Source organism: Camarhynchus parvulus, chromosome 1A, assembly GCF_901933205.1.
Source record: "Camarhynchus parvulus chromosome 1A, STF_HiC, whole genome shotgun sequence".
In the NCBI taxonomy this organism is placed as follows: Eukaryota; Metazoa; Chordata; class Aves; order Passeriformes; family Thraupidae; genus Camarhynchus; species Camarhynchus parvulus.
In genome coordinates, this window is record NC_044586.1 from 63,749,359 (window position 1) to 63,769,496 (window position 20,138).

Here is a 20,138-nt window from a genome sequence, read left to right on the forward strand (position 1 = left end):
GCTGCCGCTGCATCCAGCGGGGCTGTGTCCCAGCTGGAGCGGATACAGCAGATACACAGCACCCACGAGGAGTGAGTGAGTGCAGGGCTGGTGAAGGAGAGACCCCACAGGGTATCTGAGCTCATCCTGTGTGGAGCAGCTCCAGCTGAGCTCCCACAGTGTCGCCACATTTCTCTTCACAGAGAAAAGCAAGGCACAATTTTTCCAAAGAAGATTTCTGGGTTTCACATTCTCTGAACGTCAGAGAAAGAAAAACAATTCTTATCATTTGCTGTGCCTGTGTTTGTGCCAAAGTAGCATGCAATATGGAGGTTGTTTACCCAGAGTGATGGTGTTTTGTTTCCTTGGCCTGTCAGGGCCAAGAGTGTGTGTGTGTGTGTGTGTGTGTGTGTGTCGGGACTGTTGGCTGACAGTCACAAGATTAGGGCAGTTGAGTGCTTGGCAGATTCAGTTTAGATGTAGTATAGTATAGAATAATATAGTATAAAAAAGTAATTAATTAGCCTTCTGATAAGTTGGAGTCCTCCTCATCATTTCTCCCTGCCACAGAGGTCATCCTGTTTCAATACCACGCCGCAGAGGAAATCCATGTGTTGGGCAGGGAGCAGAGATGGGGGCTGTCTGGGGCTGCTGCTGGTTGTGTGCTGACATCCTGGGGCAGTGAGTCAGCCTGGACTCTGGCACAGAGTGAGCGTGGGGGAAACTTCCCTCCCTGCTCAGGGGACCTTCACAGGGACCTGAGCCAAATGCCAGCGAGCTGGAGCCAGCAGCCGGATGTAGTGTGAAGGGTTTGCCATATTTAGATGTGTTTTTCCTGGAGCAGGAGACTTGGAGAATGAGACAGAGAAGAGATGCCTGGGTGGTTTTGCCTTGCTGCTGCTGCTCAGCCACCTTGTTGCATCTCCTCTCCCCTCACAGCTGGTGTCACCAAGAGTTGGCTCTCTCTGCTCTTCAGCATCCCATCTGTCCTCCCTGCTTGTTTTCATCCTTCTCGTTCATCCCTTTTACAAGTTGACTCCACTCTGCTACAACAGATGGAGGAAATACAACCAGTGAGTCACTGGTAGGACTCTTCTCCCTAAAGCGGTGTCTGCTCTCACCCCTTTGGCGGGCTTTAAAGCAAAGCTTGTCCTGGACCCCAGCAGGCCTGTACCTGCATAACAACTGACCAGATCCTTCAGGAGTGTGACCCATGTGCTGCATGTCCCCTTCAACATCCCCAAGACTGTCCTGACCTCACCAGTATGGAAGTGAGCAGAACCCAGCCTGTTAGCATTGGTGAAGTTCAGCCATGAATTCTGCTGGAGAAGGAGTTGGACAGGGAGGACCATGTTCCCCCTGTATTTCTCAGCTCATGTTCTCCTGAATGTCAGTGGATAAAGAAATCACCCAGAGAGGCCATGTGGGTATCAGAAGATGAGTGCTGTTTCTACAAATTAGTATGGCACATTTAGGTCACCAAGGCCTGTGTCCCATCCTGTATGCTGAGAAAGAAAGGGCACATCCACATAAAGCCAGCCCCCAGTTCAGCAGCTTCCTGGTGCCCACCAGAGAGAAGGCCCTGTGCCTGCTGCCTGGTGTATTTTCACAAACCCTTTTGGTTTAGGGACATCAAATGGTTCTGCAGAAGAGTGTGTTAAAATGCAGAGTTTGGTAAATCCTTGCACTGCAAATGGGAAGGAGGCTGAAAAATAATTTTCACAAAAAGGTTCAAATGCCATATAGGAAAATTATGTATTTCAGCAACATTTCCATTTACTGCATTAGGAATTAACCCTGATTGTGGGAGATAAAACACCTGAGAAAGCCTCCCAGTCAACCATTTCTGTTGCAGCAGGAGCCTCTTGAGTTAGGACTGATCTCTCAGGACTGATTTTTCTCTGTTGCTGATCCCTTTTGGAAGGCACTGGGCAGCCATGACTCAGTGACCATATCTAATAAGGCTGATTTAAGGTAGTAGCTGCTTGATTGGTTTGATTTGTGCTGGTCTTTGTTTATTTCTTGGTTGTTTTTACGGTATTTTGATTTGTCATGACATTTTTGGGTCAGTTGCCACTGGGTTTAGAAGTGGATCTCTGATCACAGCCTTATTCAAGGTAGGATTGATACGTATTTATAAATAAAATGCCTCTAATGGAAGCCATAGGCACCCAGCAATACAAAGCATTGTTCTCTGCTCATTTACAGTCATCTCATACAGTGGTGGTTCTCTTGACTGATCAAGTTACCAATTCCTTTTCACCCATGAGAACAAGCAGAGAATCCACCCAATAAAAATCTAATAATACACTGCAAAATAATTCAGCTTTTAAATAAAAATTCAAAACCAGACATTAGTGCCAGCGAGTGAATGACTTTGGTTTCAGCAGTAATCCCATTGCTTCACTCAGAATGTGACAGCGTGCTTCCAGGTCCCCTCCAGTTCCTTTGTTTTGTGAGAGCAGTGAAAAAGATGGCAAAATGGGCACTCAGTGGACAAAATGTGCACCAGTTGTGTCAGGGTTGAGATTAGCATGGTTCTCACGCAGGGAAAGCACAGCTGGAGCAGATGCTGTGAGCTGTCTGGGCTTGATTTGGGTCCCTACCAGCTCAGCCAGAAGCCTTTTGTTTCCTTCTTGTGGGCGTACCCCAAATCAGCACAGGGGTCTGGCCAGATGCTTGTAAATGTTTCTGTGTAGCTGCTGTGGCAACCCACACAGCAAAAAGGAATAGCTTTTAAAAATAAATCTGAGGCTGCCGTGGAGGTATGGAGCAGACAGAGGAAGGAAAGGGGAAGAGCAGTTGAAAGGAAAACATAGGTCATTAAAGTTGTCAGAAAAGAAAAAAATAAAAAGGTTCAAAACATCTGCTGGAATCGTGAGCAACTTTTTACCAGGACTCTGCAGTTTGTTGACAAGTCCATGAAAAACAATCAGCAGTTCAGTTTTGCTAGTAACTGCTCACTAGGGTTACTGTTAAGAATTACTGAGTGCTGGAGAGGAGTTTCCCTGCCAGTGCAAATACAGGGCTCCTCTAGAAGGTTCCACCAAGTTCTTCCAGCACAGAAGTGTCTGCAGAGTTGAGTTTTGTTGCTTTATGAGGGCAAACACAAATAAAACAATGATGACTACAGCAATTACACAAACATCTTACTGTGAGGTTCTCCTCCTTTGTCTGATAATGCTCAGGCTGGCTGACCTTAAGAGAGATCTCCTCTACCAGCCCCACTTCAGGACAGCCTAGTAAAAGGTGTAAGTAAGGTGTTTCATTGAATAAATGCCAGCTATCTTCCTTCATGAAAACTGGTGGAAAAGATCTGTGAGATTCTCTGCTCCCCCTGAGCCAATGCAGAACTGTCTTGTGGCAATTTTTGCCTCAATCCCCTTTCGATTTAGCTTTAATGGTCTGCTGGAATAGTAGCAATGAAAGATGAAGCTGAAAGCACAAATTTCACTGTTTTGCTGCCAAAATAAAGAATTGTTCCAGATTCCTTCCAAAGCTCTGTGAAATTACAGCTTTTTCAATCCCCTTGGGCTGAGTGTTTTTGCTGAATGCTTGGAGGCCCGTCTAACCCCCATCTGATAACAGGTGCACAGAAAATTTCATGTAGCATCCTATTGTATCTGACTCCTACAGATAATAAAGGTCTGCTTGCTCTGTGCCATTGCCCAGGAGGGGCAGGGAACAGGTCACTGCTGAAAAAAAATGTTTCTATTGATACACCAGCAGCAAAAGGAGGGATAAGGAGAATATCCATCCTTTATTGTGTGGGGGGGAAACATAGTGACAAAGGATGAGGTTACTTCATCAAAAAGCTCCCCTGAAGAGCTGAAATTACAAATGTTGTCATGACATCTGAGCAACAGAGTCTGACTTAATACACAGATCTCCTTCAGTGGGAGTTGCTGGTAATTGCCACTTGAAAAGCCAAGCCATTTGGACATGCAGTTAAATATCTCGACCTACATCTTCACAAGAAACAGCTACTACCCCAGAAGGAGCTATGGTTGGGGTTTTTTGGTGTATTTTACAGGAATCTTCCTAGGTAGTTTTGTTCCATTACAGTTTTTCATAGAACAGGCCCTGTAAGTGGATTGAATTACATGTTTGCTACTGGGATAATTGCAGTTCTTAAGAAGTAGGCTGTATTGTCAAATGGTTTCTCCTAGACTTAATTTCCAAAAAATGCATCTCCAGGGTTTTGTAAACTGTACTTTGCCATTGGGAGCTTTCCTGGGAATTGTATGTGGGTTTCCTCTAAGATCTTTAGATGAATAATTTTGCTGCTTTTATTTTTCCAGATAATGGTTACAAATGTCTTTATGTGCTCCACTGTTGAATCTCTGACTGTTAGCTTAAACATTAAGGATTTGCTGTAAACAGAAGTGCCTGGGTAACACCTGCTTCATGTCACAGTCCCATTTCTTTTTGGAAGGGCTGCGTCCAGGCTGTGGTAAAATTACAGGCACTCCAGATGTGTGTTCTGCTGTCAGCTGGCCTAGTGAAATCATTGTTTATTGACAGGTTCCCAAGAGTCAGACAGCTCTCAGTCTGCCAAGAAAGACATGCTGGCTGCACTGAAGTCCAGGCAAGAAGCTTTGGAAGAGACGCTGCGCCAGCGCTTGGAGGAGCTGAAGAAACTGTGCCTGCGGGAAGCGGTGGGTGCTGGACACTTTATAACCTGGAACACTTCTGTTTTGCTTTGTTACAGCTCCTTGTTTGGAGCTGGGGTGGGGCCAGGAGAGGAGATTCCTTCCACAGTCACCTCTTACAAAAGCCATTGTACAATGGCCTCAGGGAGATCCAGCTGTTTCAACCCCAGATTGCAAAGTCCGGGGCTTTTTTCCCCACGTCAGCTGGGTGCCCCGTTGGCTTGGGGCAAGGAGGGTGCTCAGCATCCATGTTTGCTCTCTGAAATTGTGAATAAATTGCATGCAGCCAGGCTTCTTATTAACTTTGATAAGAATATCCTGCTATTTAAATGCCATAGGAAGGCTGTTGTATGTGCTGGTTGTCACATCTCAGAGACTTTTTCCTCCATTAGCAAAAATAGCCCCGAGGCTGGCACACTTTCTTCTTGGAGCAGGCCCAACTTTACATGCTTTTTTTTCTTCTCCAAGCATGCTCTGCCATACAGCACACAAGGTCTTATCTGCTCCGTGTAGATTGCCTTCATCCAGTCAGCTCTGGCACTGCTGGAAAGGAATGCCAGTGTGGAGGCAGACCTTGCAAAGAGGAAACACTGTGGTCATCTCAGGTCATGGAGGACAGCTCAGGAACTCATAACCTTCCCACTCAACTGCCAGCTCATTTTGGAGTACATAGGAGGCCATTTAATGATCAATTTAATGTTTGGGAAATCACAGCTCTGCTGCAGCTGTGTGTGGAGATTTAGCAGTGTACTCAGGTCATTCAGCAATCCTCCCATGTTTACCAGGCCTGTGTATCTGATTTTAGTAACAAATTGTGACATGTAACACAACAGGAAGCTGGCTGCAGACAGTGGCACAGAGATCTTCCAGTTCTTGCTTAATGTTTGATGTGTATCTACCTTTTGACAAAAATGGTAGATACACAGAAATGGGTCACTGATTCAGGTCTCATTGCACTTTGTTTCAATTAATGTATAGTTTTAATGCCAGAAAGAACAAGTTGGGGAAAGAACATCAGCAGAAATCTCTCCTGCCCCTGTTCCCATTCTTTACTCCATGGGAGCAATCCCTTCTCACCTGAGAAGTCCTGGTGATTTCGGCAAACAACTTGTGCTGTGAGAAAGGTCACAGGATCAGATCCAATCTCTAAGTCCATGGAGCTGAGATCATCCACAGGAAAAAAATCACAGCTCTTCAGGGGCTGACAGTCAAGGTCTGGAGGCTCTACTAGGCACAGAGGAATTTACTACCCTGAGCTAACCCTGAGCCTGACTGCTGATGACTAATCCTTGCAGCAGCACCGGAGGCAGGGAAGATGCGCCTGTGCCACAGCTACAGGAGCTCACAGCCCAGTGCCTTCCCTTTAACACCAGCCCTGGTTCTGGTGCAGCCTCAGGCACTTCAGGAGCAAGCAGGATGCAGGCAAAAGCTCCCACTGGGGCAGGGAGCTGGGGAGGAGGAGCAATAACTCCTTAATGTGCTGTGGCAAGGCTGGCCAGAGCCCATCTGTCAGCACATTAAGAGCTGGTAGAAAGTGTTCGTGCTTTCCAGAGGTGATTTGAGAGAGGCAGTTAATGGACAGTTGGAATCTGACCCCATCTTGCAACCCTTCAGCTCATCCATCAGCAGCTGCTAGTTGAAAGCTTCCTCTGAAGCTGCCCTTCTTCCTTTCTGTTTGGCACGGAAATGGCCAAAACAGAGGAAGAAGGTGGCAAACCAGGAGATAAAAAAGAGTTAAAAGTGAGGGCATAATTAAGAAAGCATGGCCAGAACCATTCATAATTCTGGCATCAGGTTACTTTGGGCCGTCACTACTCCAGTTACTTATTAATTTAGATTACATTTCATGATCGTGCCTTTGAATACTTTTTAGCTTGTGGAGGCAGCATGGTAACCCATATTCATTTTGTTCTGCTCTGATCTTTACAGATTTTACAGAAGATTAACTCTTTACCTACTGCCCTGCTTCATATCACATTAGAAGTTATAAAGAAAATATCCCTGTTGCCCTCAGGCTACAGGAATCTGTCTTGGTGCAGTGCTTAGAGCCACAGTACAAAGAACACATTTTGAAAGAAAAACTGAAATAACCCCACAGAGCTGGAGGGGCAATGCAGAGTGGGACTCTGAGACATTGCAGCCATGCCTCTTGCAATAGGGGGCTGTGCACGTCAATACAGAGCTCTGCCACAAACCCAATTTGCTGGGAATTGCTTAAAGGGAGGATTTGAAAACTCCAGGTTCTTGTTTCCAAGTGACCTGAAAAGAGTAGAAAGAAAAAAACCCCATTAGGGAGTGGGGGAGAGGCCAGGGCAGGCAGGGACTGGGCTGTGCACCCACACTTGCATTAAGGTCAGCTGCTGTTCTTTGGGATTCAGATGATTTAGGTTACTCTGCCAGCTGGATCCTCTCAGCACTGATGCTAAGGAGCACAAAAGCCTTTTGTCCTTCATGGGGAGACTTTGAGTACAAGGAGTCTGGGCTGTGCTGGCAGTCAGGCTTCTGCCTTTTTCTCTAGGCAGTTCAATGCCTTCAGTTCAGATGTGTGTGCCTGTATTGTGTAGCCTGGGGAAAAACCCCCACAGCATTAACATCAGCAGTGGTGCTGCTTCCTGTTGTCCACATATTCTGAAATTCTGTGAGGTTTGCTTCAGATTTTGAACATATCTTTGCAAATAACCCCATCAGTCTGACAGAGTATCAGCTAATAATTGCTCCAAAGCTGCTCATGACATCATTGGGGTTTGGAAAGCATTCTAATACATGAAGTGTTATCAGACAGGTAATGAGGTACCAGGCACTGCTTTTAGTGAGCATTTCCATTGCATTCCTCTCAGACACATCATGAATCAGGTGGGAATGTTTTTCTGTGCAGGTCATAACCTGTGTGGCTGTTACCATTGCAGCTTTCTGACTCAGCAGACCTGCATCCTGCAGGAAGGCTCTCGGGTCTGCTCACCCCTCTCAGAAGCAGGACAGAGCAGATAGGAGCTCTTGGTTCCTGCTCACCCTGCAGCAGAGATGAAAGCTTGTGTGCTGCAAGCCTGCTCAGCCTCAGGCCCTGACACCCTGGGGCTGGGCACCACTTAAGAGACCTGCCCAGGGCAGGCCACAAAGCTCTGTATTCATGCACAGGTCAGAGAGGAGGTCCCCACCCTCAGTGCTAGGTTCTGAGTTTGCAGGGCTGGGTGCTCTCCTGTGTGTTTATCAGCTGGCTGAACTGGATATGTTGTTAATGGGTACCTGTCATTTTAGGGTCACACAGGAGTGGTGGTGTGCTTTGCTGTGCTGCAGGACTTCCCAGAGCACTAACAGCATTTTCTGCTTACAGGAGCTCACAGGAAAGCTGCCACGAGAATACCCTCTGGATCCTGGGGAGGAGCCACCTATTGTAAGGAGAAGAATAGGAACTGCCTTTAAACTGGATGAGCAGAAAATCCTGCCTAAGGGAGAGGTGAGGCTGTGCCCTTCCCTTCCAGACACGTGTCCCCACCTCAGGACTCTAAGATGTCCAGTGAGCATCACACAGGAACCATCAGTCCCATGGTTGTTTTTGTTTAAATTACTGTAATTTGTCACAGTACCCATTTGGGGGTTTTTATATCCATCAGAATGGGGAAGGAGTGAGAGGGTTGGGGACTTTAGCGAGAGTTGGGGAAGGAGTGAGAGAGTTGGGGACTTTAGAGAGAGTTGGGGAAGGAGTGAGAGAGTTGGGGACCAACTGGACTATGGCAGTGCAAGTGCTCTGGTGACAAAGTGCAGTGATTTGTGTGAGCAGGGAGCACATCAGGAGCCCCCCAAGCCATCTGAGCCCTGCTTCTGCCTGTCTTGTTTTTGCAAGCAGCCTCTTGCTTTCCACTCCAGTAGCAATCCAAATTCAAGCCTCCTCTAACCAGGGAGAAAAGCATCACCATTATCCATCTCAGCCCTGCCACAGCGAGATAAAAGCATTTTGCTCCCCAGTCCTTAAACAAAAGAGCCTTCATCCCTACCTATGGGGAGCTGGAGTTACATTTTTCTAAGTTTGCCAGGGAGTGTTTGTTCCCTTCCTTGCTCCCACAATGTGCTGGGTCAGTGCCCTGAACCGTGGCTGTGAAAACAGGCCTGCAGCAGCTGTAGGGCAGGACCAGATTCACAGAACAACTATTGTCTGTGGAGGCACATTTGTCTCAAGACACTTGTGTATATTCCAGTCTTGAGTTTCCTTTTTATTTTTGTAGGAGGAGAGACTGAAGCTGGTTGTGACTGTGTGGTTTGAGGCTCGGTTCAGCCAGGGAATTAACTGTTTGTTGTTTTGTTGGCATTTTCCTTCTGCTGAAAAAAATAAACAGCTGGAGCTCTTTAGTTTTGTTCTCAATGGAGCCTGGGAGAGGAATTCCACCGCAGTCAAATATTCATGAACTAGCACATTTAATTAAGCTTTTCAAAGGGAAGCATGTCTTAGCTGAATTACTCCTAAAACCCCTGCAGTCTGTTGGCTGCTCAGTTATAACCTGATCTCCAACTTCCCCAGCTCCTGTTGCTACAGGGCAGCTTTTGGGGCCGCTGGGTGAGGAATCTCCTTACTCCAGTGGCAGGATTAGGTGTGGAGAGCAGGAAGGTGAAGCAGCTCCTCCCCAGTGCAGGCACTCAGAAACCCAAACATGCTGACTCAGCTTTTTCTCTGCCTCTCTCTTCATCTGTCAGATTATAAGGCTGTGTTGAAAACCATAAATTTCTGTTCTCGAAGAATGATGTTGAGCTGTGTTTGGCTGCCAGTTTGAAAGCGTTTAAGGAGGGTAGCAATTGTTTTCGTGCACTTTTCAGCAAGTGCAAACACTGGAAAATCAATTCTAAAAAAAGGTGAAATATTCTCTCAACCACACAAATCCAGGACTGAAATTACTAGCTGTGACAAGGACCTGAAGCAAGGCACTTCCATCTGAAGGCAGATGATAGCTCTCATTTCCTAGGGCTTTATTTATAGGGGCCTCACTGGAGGAAAATAGACAATTATGGACAGGAAGAAAATTAATATATTTTTCCTAGGATATACTGAATGATTTAGAGCTGAATCTGTGAAGATCTAAAATGACAGCTCTCACATCAAGCTTTCCAAACCTTTAGCAAGACCTTTGTCAGATCAAGACTTGCAGGGAAGGGTTCTGGTTTTTTTCTTGGTAATCACCTTTACCTGGTCTGTAATCCCTGACTCTAGGAAGGCTTTTACCAGAAGATGATGAATCAGATTCCAGGCCTTAAAACCCCATCATGTCAAGTTCACTTTTAATAAGTCTGGCACTAACAGAGTTTATAAGGTCTTCAAAGCAAAAAGGGATCTGTTAAAAAGACAAAGGTGGGTTCGTTCTTCAGTGAAGTGAGGGAAATTATAATTATAGTTCTAAGGCAATGCTGACTCACCACTGATAGCAAAAGTATATTTTTTAAGCCAGAAGCCCAGAATAAAAACTTCAGAGAATGCTGCAGTCTGATTAAATCCCGCAGCATCAGCTCTTACACTGCTGCTGAACAAAGAGAGGATTTGAACTTGGTAACGGGGATCTCCAGGAATATATGACTGTCTCACCGTTCACTAAAAGTAGAAAAACTTGTCTTTTTTTTTGTTAATTTGCAATGTACTGGGTTCCTTTCTCTAGCAGACTAATTCCATTGAGCTGGGGGAGGTAGCCAGATCCCTTGCAGATTAGCAAGGCCCTTTGAAGCTCACAGCCTGGGGTCCTGGTGCAGGCTGGGAAGCTCTGTATCAGCTTATGCTTTGGCATAACTTGTCCTAAGTCCCTTGACTTTGGAGGATAACCAGAAATGGCTAGGTACCTTTCAGGGTACACCTGATTGCGTTTAAAAACTCAGCTGAGGCCCTGCAAGGGCTAACTCTGAGGGCACTGGTTGTTTCTGGCATACAGAGAGCTTGTTGTTGTGCACTGCAGGCTCTCAGATCACCCTCCTGGCTGGTAACTCGAGGAGACAATTTTCTGGTGCCATCAGTTGCAGCAGCCCATAATTACTTCAGCTCATATTTACCCCAAAGTGTTTGGTGGGTGCCAAGCAAACCTGTCAAGGAGGTTAAAGCTGTGGCTTTGCATCAATACATAACAGTGAATTCAAATGGGGCTTAAATGTGGAGATAGAAACAGGGAGAAGGAGCGGGTGGGAGGCAGGTGTAACCCAGAGATGGATGTAAAAGGATGAATGTGAATTTGGCCATATTGAACTGCTTGAAAAGTCAATCAGCACATCAGGGTTAAGCTGGAGCAGGCATGTCCTCCTTGTGTGGGTCATCCCTTCCACCAGCTGGGCTTCCAGGCACTTCTGAGGGCAGGTGAAGGCAAGATGGGTGTGCTCAGAGAGGCCCTGAGGGCAGCAGCATGACTGTGGATCCTTTGCTGATGGAGAACCTTTGTGGGAGGCCGCTCCAGGTTCTGGAGGTCATCCACGTAGGTGGACTCAGAGAGTTTGGTGGTAACCAGAATCCACTGGCCTTTCACCAGGAGGCAGAGCTGGAGCGCCTGGAGAGGGAATTTGCCATTCAGTCCCAGATCACGGAGGCTGCGCGGCGCCTGGCCAGCGACCCCAACGTCAGCAAAAAGCTGAAGAAGCAGAGGAAGACATCCTACCTGAATGCCCTGAAGAAACTACAGGAGATTGAGAACGCCATCAACGAGTACCGCATCAAATCCGGGAAGAAGCCAACGCAGAGAGCCTCCCTGATCATAGATGGTAAGTGGGACTTGGTGCCCACAGCATCACTGTGGAGGGCAGGGAGCAAAATTCTTACCAAATTTCCCCTCCCTCCTGCTCCCTGTCCTGCCTGGAGGGCCCCAGGGGTGCTATCAGAGGGTGCTGTGTCTTAGGGATGTGCTGGGTCACAGCAGCAAAGCTGTGGTGTGCTGTGGATGATCAGGGTGTCAGCAGAGCAGGCTGTGACTCCTTTGTTCACCTGTGAAATTGCTCTCCTGGTATCTCCTCCAGAGCACTGCAGTACAAATGTAATTAATGTTAGCAGATAGGGGATGAGCTCTCTAGCTCAAAGGCATCTGTAAAATCAAAGTGGGAGCAGTCTCATTGCTGTGTTCAAATATTTCTTTTCATTTTCTTTTTTTAACAATGTAATTCTCAGGGCACTTTATGGTTTACTGGGTTGTTGATTGATTTTTCATGAAATCCATAACTTTCTGCCGTGGTTCTTTCTCCCTTGCGGATTTTCCCCTTTCCCTTTGACTTGCAGAGATTTTCTCTGTGCTTTTGTGCAGGAACTGAGATTAGAGCTGCTGTATTTGTGAGCTGGGTACCAAATTGCATCTCAGTCTGAGATAACAGACAGCCATGAGGACACAGGCTGGGGGAGGCAGCTCAAATATCTGCATGCCAACAACCTGAGAGCTTTCCCTGCTGCTGCAGAGGATGCTCCAAAAACATTTCCTTGAATTCCACAGAACTTGTACTTAGAATGAGCCTTTAGTTAGCAGCAGGATGATCATTTTAAGATGGATCAAACCCAGAGTCCTTAATGGCCAAGATGTAAATCTCACTAATGGCACTGTGCCAGTTTGCATCCTCTGGGGATCTCAGCTCTCTGTTGTGACTCAGTCTTAATCCCCAGTTATTGAAAAGAGTTAGCAGCTCCTTGAAAGGCAGCCTGCTATTGAGAGGCCTGACCTGCAGCTCTGCCCTCCCAGACTGAAAGTGGGCTGAGTCAACCATTCATAGGAATTTTGCCTCTTGCTCTGGGGGGAGGAAGGCGTGGGTGACTGCTTAAGGCTGAGACTCAGTGGACAAAGATCATGGTGCAGTTCAGCACTCAGACACTGCAAATCTTGGGACCATCTGACCATCTTTGTGTTTTATCTCTTCAGAAGGAAACATTGCCAGTGAAGACAGCTCCCTCTCGGATGCCCTTGTTCTCGAGGATGGTATGTTGGCTGCTGTATGTTCTAGAGAGTGGGAAGGGATGTGTGAACTCCTGATTGACACTCAAAATGGAATTACTGTTCTGTGTAATAGTCCACAGATAGATCCCAGAAGAAAAAAAAAACTTGGTTTCCCCTAATGATTTGACTCTGACTCTACTTCAAGCCAACTAGGACTAATAATAGTTACAATCAAACCAAACCTCCCTGTACTAGCCTTCCTCCACATCTCAACCCACGCGTTCTTCAAAGCCATGCTCTTCTTATGCTCAGGCTCCATCATTCACAGCCTAAATGGCGAACAAGATATCCAAAAAATAGGAGGGCTCCAAAAAATACTACCCACAACCACTGCATGCCTTACCATCAGCAACCTTGCCCTAACAGGATCACCATTCCTAGCAGGGTTCTACTCAAAAGACCAAATCACCGAAAGTCATCATTATGGTTTCCCCATAATGTCTGACTCTTAATCTTGTAGTCAGACATGAGGCCTGGAGCAGTGAGTATTGCTGTGGTTACTGCTCTGAATTATTTCAAAAGACAGTCCTAGAATGGCCCCTTATTTTCCCTTAAGTTTCAGTTGTTTTAAGGCATCACACACTCTTGCTGGCCATTCTCTCCCAAAATGAGAATGTCAGCCAGTGCCCTTCTGAAAGTCAGATCTTCAGGGTGTCCCTGAGCACAGCCAGGGGAATCAGGGGAAGGAAGCAGACTCTGGAGGTGCAATGGCATCTCTTTGGGCTATGCTGCCATTGCAGGTGTCCCACAGCTATCACCTCTCTCCCTTCTCTCCACAGAGGACTCTCAGGTCACCAGCACAATCTCCCCCCTGCAGTCCCCACACAAAGGCCTCCCTCCACGGCCGCCGCTGCACAGCCGGCCGCCGCCGCCGAAGTCGCTGGAGGGGCTGCGCCAGATGCATTTCCACCGCAGCGACTACGACAAGTCCCCCATCAAACCCAAGATGTGGAGCGAGTCATCCTTGGATGAGCCCTATGAGAAGGTCAAGAAGCGCTCCTCGCACAGCCATTCCAGGTGAGCCAGATCTATCGAAGCTCTGGTGTAGGAGCGTTGGGGGTAGGACGGTTGGGACAGACAGAGACGAGAGATTTCTGAAGCCAGGTTGTGGAACTTGGGGTTTATTTTAAAGGGCCTGGGTGCAAGGCCCTGCTGGGAGCTGCCAGCCACAGCTCGGAGCAGACCCGAGAGAAGAGAGGGGCAGAGAGGATGAGAGGGTAAGAGAGTAAGAGGGTAAGAGTGTAAGGGAGTAAAAAAGGTAAGAGCGTAAAAGAGTAAGAGAGTAAAAGGGTAAGAGAGTGAGGTTCCTGTTACAATACAATAAATCTTCTTCTGTGTTGAATATTCTAATTCTCACTAACCAATCTACTACAATATACAAATCCTATAGCATTTACATACAGCCTATAAGAATCACTACATTACCATACTGTGTTACATTTTAAACCCTTAAAACTCCTCTTTGGACCCCTTCTGCCAAGCTAGTAGGGTCTGCTCTGACCCTTGGACCTGTCTGCAAGCAGAGGGTATTGTTTCATCAAAAGGGGATTACCTTCAGCTGGCCACACCATTGTTTTCCAGTTGTTCAGTAACTAAGGTATCTCAAAGCTTGCTTTCATTTCGATCTCGCTTATAGTTTCTATATTCTCAAAATCTTTTGCCAGACAATCATATTTATAAGGCTTTCCTGTTTCATCTTCCCCAACACTCCAGCACAGAGATGTTCCCTGCTTTCAAGAGGGACAGGTGGGAGCCATTTCAAAATTTACAAAGTTGTCCCTTACTAAAGGGAGAGTTTTGGCCAATAGGCAGGTCATCAAAACAGGCTACAGCCACATGATTGCTGTTTGGTATCTCAGTGTTATTCTACAAAACATTTAGAAGGGTTGGATGGTGGATCATCCGAGGGCTTTGACAGGACTTGGCCTTGACCTCTGGCACCACAAGGGCTGGAACACAAGCTCAGAACAGCAGCTGACCCAACTCCCACTCACCCCTGCAAGATCCCAGGCACGTGCCTGAGATCTGGAAGGGTGCATGGGAGCCACTTGCCCAGATTCCTGTGGGAGAGCTGAAGCAGGGTGTTTCCTCTGCAGCAGCCACAAGCGGTTCCCCAGCAGCGGGAGCTGTGCTGAGGCGGGAGGCAGCAGCTCGCTGCAGAACAGCCCCATCCGGAGCCTTCCCCACTGGAATTCCCAGTCCAGCATGCCGTCGACGCCGGATCTGCGGGTGCGCAGCCCGCACTACGTCCACTCCACGCGGTAAGTCATCCCAGCTCCAGCCTCACCTTGCTTACCCTGAAATAAATTGGCCTTGCTTTATCCTTCCCTCAGGCTATGGATTAATTCCCAGTTCAGGAAAGGACACTAACCAGTCCTGTTCACGTAAGAGGCTCATGTGCTCGTGCCAGTAGAGAGTCTCTCCTGAACTGACATCCTGAAATCCCTTCAGATAACGCGATTCTGCCCCTCATCCCTCCTCTGAAGTGATCAAGCTTTTCTTCTGCTGGGACCTTTCATCTCAGACTGCTTATAGGCTCTACAGGCCACTTTTGAAATGGATTTGGTGCTACTGCTAAGTTCTGCAGTAAATTCCTCCATGGATCCAGCTGGAGAGAACATGTTGCTTCCAGTCTGATACAAAATGTTGAATAATGTTAATTTTCCCTCATGGATAAAATGTTTGCATGTGTGTGATGTTACACAGAGATCAAGATCAATCCAGCCAGGGACTCAGGTGGCAGTGGAATTTAGCCCAGGGTTGACAGAGGAAAGAGCTGAAGTGTATAAGGGATGTGATTGGATGTGTGGGGTCAAACTTGACTGTGATTTTCAGCAGGATTTTTACAAACTGTTTAGCTTCATTGCTCTTTTGCTTTTGTGGCAAGCACCGTGGACACTGCAGGGAGCAGAACTGATCCAGAGCTGTGTTCTGGTCTGTGTCCTGCCCTAAGGGGAAGTGCTACCATCATTTAGCTCAGAATTAATCAAGAGTTATGCCAACACATCAGCCTCGGCAATGAGACAATACAAGGCATTAAAGCTCTGGGTTAAATTTGTTACAAACTTCTGGCAGAGGGTACCTTTCAATGGTGCAATGTCTGTTAACCCTGGAGCCAAGCTGTATGAGAAATGAGCCTGGCACAGGGCTTGAAAAGTGGCCTTAACTGAGTAGAGGACATTTGGGTTTTTGAAACAACCATTGCTCAGTCTGTAGCTCATTCATGAGCTGCCTGCCCTGGCCTTAGCCATCCATCATGTGGATTTGTTTCTGCTTCTTGAATAGATGGGTGGAGCTCTTCAAACAGCTGGGGTGAATAGAGACCTCCCAGACTTGGCCATGAATCAAGTCTTGTAAACTGTGATTTGGGGGCTGCCTGAAGGGCTGTCACCAATGACGTGCATTACCCATGGCTGGGCCCCAGGAGCACCAAGCTGCCTGGCAAGGGGTGACTTTTTCAATGACCAGTGGAGAAATCACAATGTTCAGGGCTAAGTATGGGCAGTCTGTCCATATGTCTGTCTCTCATCAGGTGGATTGTTCCCATGCAGGACTTTCATGGGCCTCTTGCAAGGGGATTTCACCACCTTTGTGGTCTGTGGGGTGCCAAGGCATGAGGTTCCCAAGCTTTACCCTTGAGTTTGGGCTTTTCCCAGGGTGGCATGCCACAGAGGAACTGGATTGGGCAGGGGTTTATGTCCCTCATGGTGCTGCAGACTCATTGTCACCACCAAGGAACTGGAGAGGAACAGGAACAGGACCTAATGAGCTCAAGCCCTGCAGCAGGGAAGCAGATTGCATTGCAGGCAGCAGCCCCAAGCAGTGCTGGAAGGGTTCAGGTTTTCAATGCCCTCAGATTCCTTTGGTGGCTGTGTGTACGGACAGGGATGGGGAACAATTCAACCTGTTGACTTACAGCCTGCTTCTTTTCCTGGTGCCTGCAGGTCAGTAGATATCAGCCCAACCAGACTGCACAGCTTGGCTCAGCACTTTAGACACCGGAGCTCCAGTTTGGAGTCCCAAGGAAAGCTCCTGGGCTCAGAAAATGAGACAGGGAGCCCTGATTTCTACACCCCAAGGACTCGTAGCAGTAACGGCTCTGACCCCATGGACGACTGCTCTTCCTGCACCAGCCATTCCAGCTCGGAGCACTACTACCCTGCTCAGATGAACCCCAACTACTCCACCCTGGCAGAGGATTCCCCGTCAAAAGCCAGAGAACGGCAGAGGCAAAGGCACAAATCAGCAGGAAACCTGGTCTCTTCCAATTCAGGGAGCATGCCCAACCTGGCTGCGAGGAATGGGACGGGACACCACCGTGTCTACCTGCACAGCCAGAGCCAACCCTCCTCCCAGTACAGGATCAAAGAATATCCCCTGTACATCGAGGGCAGCTCCACGCCCGTGGTGGTGCGGAGCCTGGAGAACGACCAGGAGGGACACTACAGCGTGAAAGCACAATTCAAAACCTCCAACTCCTACACAGCAGGGGGAATGTTTAAGGAGAACTGGCACGGGGATGAGGTGGACTCTGTCAGGCTCACCCCATCCCGCTCCCAGATCATAAGGACTCCATCTCTGGGCAGGGAGGGCCACGAGAAGGGCTCGGGCAGGACTGCGGTGTCGGACGAGCTGCGGCTCTGGTACCAGCGCTCCACGGCCTCCCACAAGGAGCACAGCCGCCTCTCGCACACCAGCTCCACCTCCTCGGACAGCAGCTCCCAGTACAGCACATCTTCGCAAAGCACCTTTGTGGCACACAGCCGGGTCACGAGAATGCCTCAGATGTGTAAAGCGACATCAGGTGAGAGCCAGGCCCGGGCGGGAGGGATGGGAGCCTCATTCAGCGCAGGTCAATGTCAGGCGTTACACCCCAGCTGGAGAGCAGTGCCAGGACACAGCACGTTATCTGGCCTGCACACACTGCTCACCAAGCCTAGAGGTGTAACACTGGGGGGCAGGCCTTGTCCAAGACATTCATATATGGGAATGTTTGGAAATGGGCTCAAAAGACAGAGAGAGACCAAAGCCTGGTTATTGCCAGGTCTTTCCTCACAGTGCAGTTAGGTTTTGGGTGATGGCACTAGAGGCTGAAGGTGACAGAGCTATGGGAGCATCACTATTCATAATCACAGCAAGGGGAGGGATGAAGTAAGCAGGGGTTCAGTACAGACTAGGAGAATGTATGTACTCACTGAAACACCAAAAGTATGAGAAAGGTTAAGTGGGGCATCCCAGCCCCTCCACCCCCCACGAAAATGTTTGAGCAATGACATCTTTGTGCACTGCTGAGACTTGGTTTTCCCATGCAGCTCAAATAACTCTGCTGATAATACCCTGAAATTCAGAGTGCTGCAGTTTGTGCAGTGCTTTGCCTCTGTGTTATGTACAGAGCGTTGCTGTTAATATTAAACATATATGTTGTGTACACCTCTGTGCTGTTAATATTAAATGGTAAGAAAACAATCAAATTCATTACACTGAGAAAGAAGGCTACAATGTGTGTGAAAGAGTCCAAGGTTAAATATTTACTAGCCATCAGTCACTCCTTGTCCAGCCAGTGTGGACAGACCAAGGACTCGCTAAAGACCTGAGCCACGTGCCTCAGCCTCAGCATGGGAGACACCATTGTCCCAGCTGCACTTGCCACTGCCTCCCAGGCAGAGCAGTGCATTGTCCACCCATGCTGGCTGCTGGCCTTCTGCCATCCCAGCGTGGTGCCCAGTCCATGGTGACCCCCATGCTGGCACCAGGGGGGCCCTGCACTCGCTGCCACCTCCAATGTGGAGTCAGAGGCTCCTCGTGGGCCATCAGCAGCTGCCCAAGAAGGGGCTGGTTGATGTCTGATGCCAGCACTCACAGGAGTACCAGGGGGGACCAAGACACAACTGAGCAGCTGCTAGAAGCATCCTGTGTCTCCCTCTGAAAATCTGTCTTCCTCCCTTTGGTTGATTGGCATTTCTGTTCCATGCAGCAACAGAAAATGCTTGAGCACTGGAAAGCTTTTGGTTAGCCTTGGAAATGGTACCAGTTCAGGAAAACGGTGGGTTGGGGTGAGAGCACATAAAGATCACTGTCAGGCAGTTCATTCCCTAACTCAGCTGGGTTTTAAACCTAAATGTGATACCTGTGCAGCAAAAGAATGTTCAGTAATCAGAGCATGGCCTGACCAGTTGGCAGCATAGATTGGTTTTGTGTTCAGAGTCTGTTCCCAGTCACAGCTACGGGAGGATACTGACCTCAGGAGCTGTCAGCTCCAGAAGCAGATTAAAATTTGTTTTGCCCTTTAGGTGTCATTTGGCAGCAGCTAAAGAATTTAACAGCAGAGAGAGGGGTGCCAGGTAGAAGCCTCCATCATTTCAGCTGATAGGTCAGTTGGGCTGCACAGTCCTTCAAGGAGGATGAGACTTCTGGTCATGTATTACATTCTAGGCATGTGTTAAATTCAGAGGTCACTGTATAGACTTGAGGAGGAAGAAAGATTAGTGGGGTGGTTTTATTTGCTGCACCCTCACCAGGGAAATTCCCCCAAGAGCCAGTGTCCATTTGTAGTCCAGCTTGCTTCTGTCTTTGTTCAATCATGCTAAGCCTTCCTTGGGTCCCTAATAGGACTGTCAGCAGAGGCAGGCATTTTTTACAAACCCACAGTGAAAGGAAGTTGTAGCTTTTGAAATCTTCACAGCAGAGTACTTGTCCAGGCTCTCAGCACTGCCAGCCCTGGCTCCTGGGAACATGGAGCATCTCCCACCACCCCTGGAAACAGGAGGCTGAGCCTGGCACGCTGAGCTCCTCCACTTCAGGATATGGCATCCAAGCAGCAGCAACCAAGTTTCTGTGCTGGGAGAAGTGTGGTGTGTGCCAGGCAGGATCAGGAGAGCCTGGGTGTCTGTACTGAGCTGGAGCCTGAGTGTTCCTGCAGAGCTGAGGGCAGACCCAGCCCGTGACGAGCAGCAGTGCCAGCACAGGCTGTGCTCCTGTGCCATGTTCGGGCACAGTCACCCAGGAATGGGGCGAGGCCTGTCCCAGGCTGTGTTTGCTCACAGCCAGACATGTTTCTGCTGGTCTGACCAGCTGATGCTTCTGAAGCACCCTGACCTTTGTGTTCTCACCTCACCAGTCGTTTCTCTCCACCCTTGGTTGTGTTCCAGCTGCCTTACCTCACAGCCAGAGGAGTTCCACGCCGTCGAGCGAGCTCGCAGCCACACCGCCGGGCAGCCCCCACCACATCCTCACCTGGCAGACTGGGTGAGTGTCTGTGGGGGCAGCTCAGAGAATCCAGATCCCTCCCTCCCACTGAGAAAAAGCTCCCCACACACTGTGGGGAATGTTTCCCATGTGCTCCATAGCCTACATCCACATGGAGCATTTCCAGTCCCCCACCTGTGCTCTCGTGGTGGTGGAGCTCTGGTTTACACTGAGCAAGACATGGCTGAGTCATCCACACCCAGCACTGCTCCAAGCAGTGTCAGATCCACAAGGAAAGGAGCCCTGCAGGTTCCTCCTGCTTGGACAGTCTCCTTCCTCCAGTCTTCTTCCTATGTTGAAATAGCTGATGTTTCTCTTTTAGCAGCCATCACAC

At 48.4% G+C, this 20,138-nt stretch overlaps 1 protein-coding gene across 7 annotated transcripts in view; it reads left to right on the forward strand.

Moving 5' to 3' along the window:
* Positions 1-20,138, forward strand: part of FRMD4A (FERM domain containing 4A) — a 281,910-nt gene that overhangs the window by 254,567 nt on the left and 7,205 nt on the right. For all 7 annotated transcript variants that reach the window (XM_030959642.1, XM_030959640.1, XM_030959641.1 and 4 more), the window contains exons 15-22: positions 4,504-4,637; positions 7,963-8,085; positions 11,120-11,348; positions 12,485-12,541; positions 13,339-13,576; positions 14,656-14,820; positions 16,504-17,363; positions 19,708-19,804. In XM_030959642.1, the coding sequence (XP_030815502.1) occupies positions 4,504-4,637; positions 7,963-8,085; positions 11,120-11,348; positions 12,485-12,541; positions 13,339-13,576; positions 14,656-14,820; positions 16,504-17,363; positions 19,708-19,804 (1,903 nt within the window). The remainder of the gene's footprint in view (positions 1-4,503; positions 4,638-7,962; positions 8,086-11,119; positions 11,349-12,484; positions 12,542-13,338; positions 13,577-14,655; positions 14,821-16,503; positions 17,364-19,707; positions 19,805-20,138) is intronic.